This window comes from Eimeria mitis, genomic scaffold (genome assembly GCF_000499745.2).
Source record: "Eimeria mitis Houghton genomic scaffold, Emh_scaff5002, whole genome shotgun sequence".
Classification (NCBI taxonomy): Eukaryota; Apicomplexa; class Conoidasida; order Eucoccidiorida; family Eimeriidae; genus Eimeria; species Eimeria mitis.
This window is the reverse complement of record NW_013573304.1, coordinates 1,163-1,396: the sequence shown is the minus strand read 5'-3', so window position 1 is coordinate 1,396 and position 234 is coordinate 1,163. Positions and strand designations below refer to the sequence as shown.

Genomic DNA, 234 nt, shown 5'->3' with positions numbered 1-234 from the left:
CAGCAGCAGCAGCAGCAGCATCAGCAGCAGCAACAGATGCTGCAGCAGCAGCAGCTGCTGCTGCTGCTGCTGCGGCATGTCAAGGTCCTGCAGCAGCAGCAGCAGCAGCTGCTGCTGCTGCTGCTGCTGCACGCAGGAACAGAAGGGGCCCCCAGGCCTGGGGGCCCCTCAGCTTGCGTGCTGCTGCGGGGCGTTCTCGCTGGGGGCATCTAGGGAGGGTTCAGGGTGTGGGTG

At 66.7% G+C, this 234-nt stretch overlaps 1 protein-coding gene across 1 annotated transcript in view; it reads left to right on the top strand.

Moving 5' to 3' along the window:
- Positions 1-234, top strand: part of EMH_0079110 (uncharacterized protein) — a gene marked incomplete at both ends in the record, with an annotated part of 3,444 nt that overhangs the window by 2,063 nt on the left and 1,147 nt on the right. The window contains one exon of the mRNA XM_013500101.1: positions 137-234. Coding sequence (XP_013355555.1) covers positions 137-234 — 98 coding nt within the window. The remainder of the gene's footprint in view (positions 1-136) is intronic.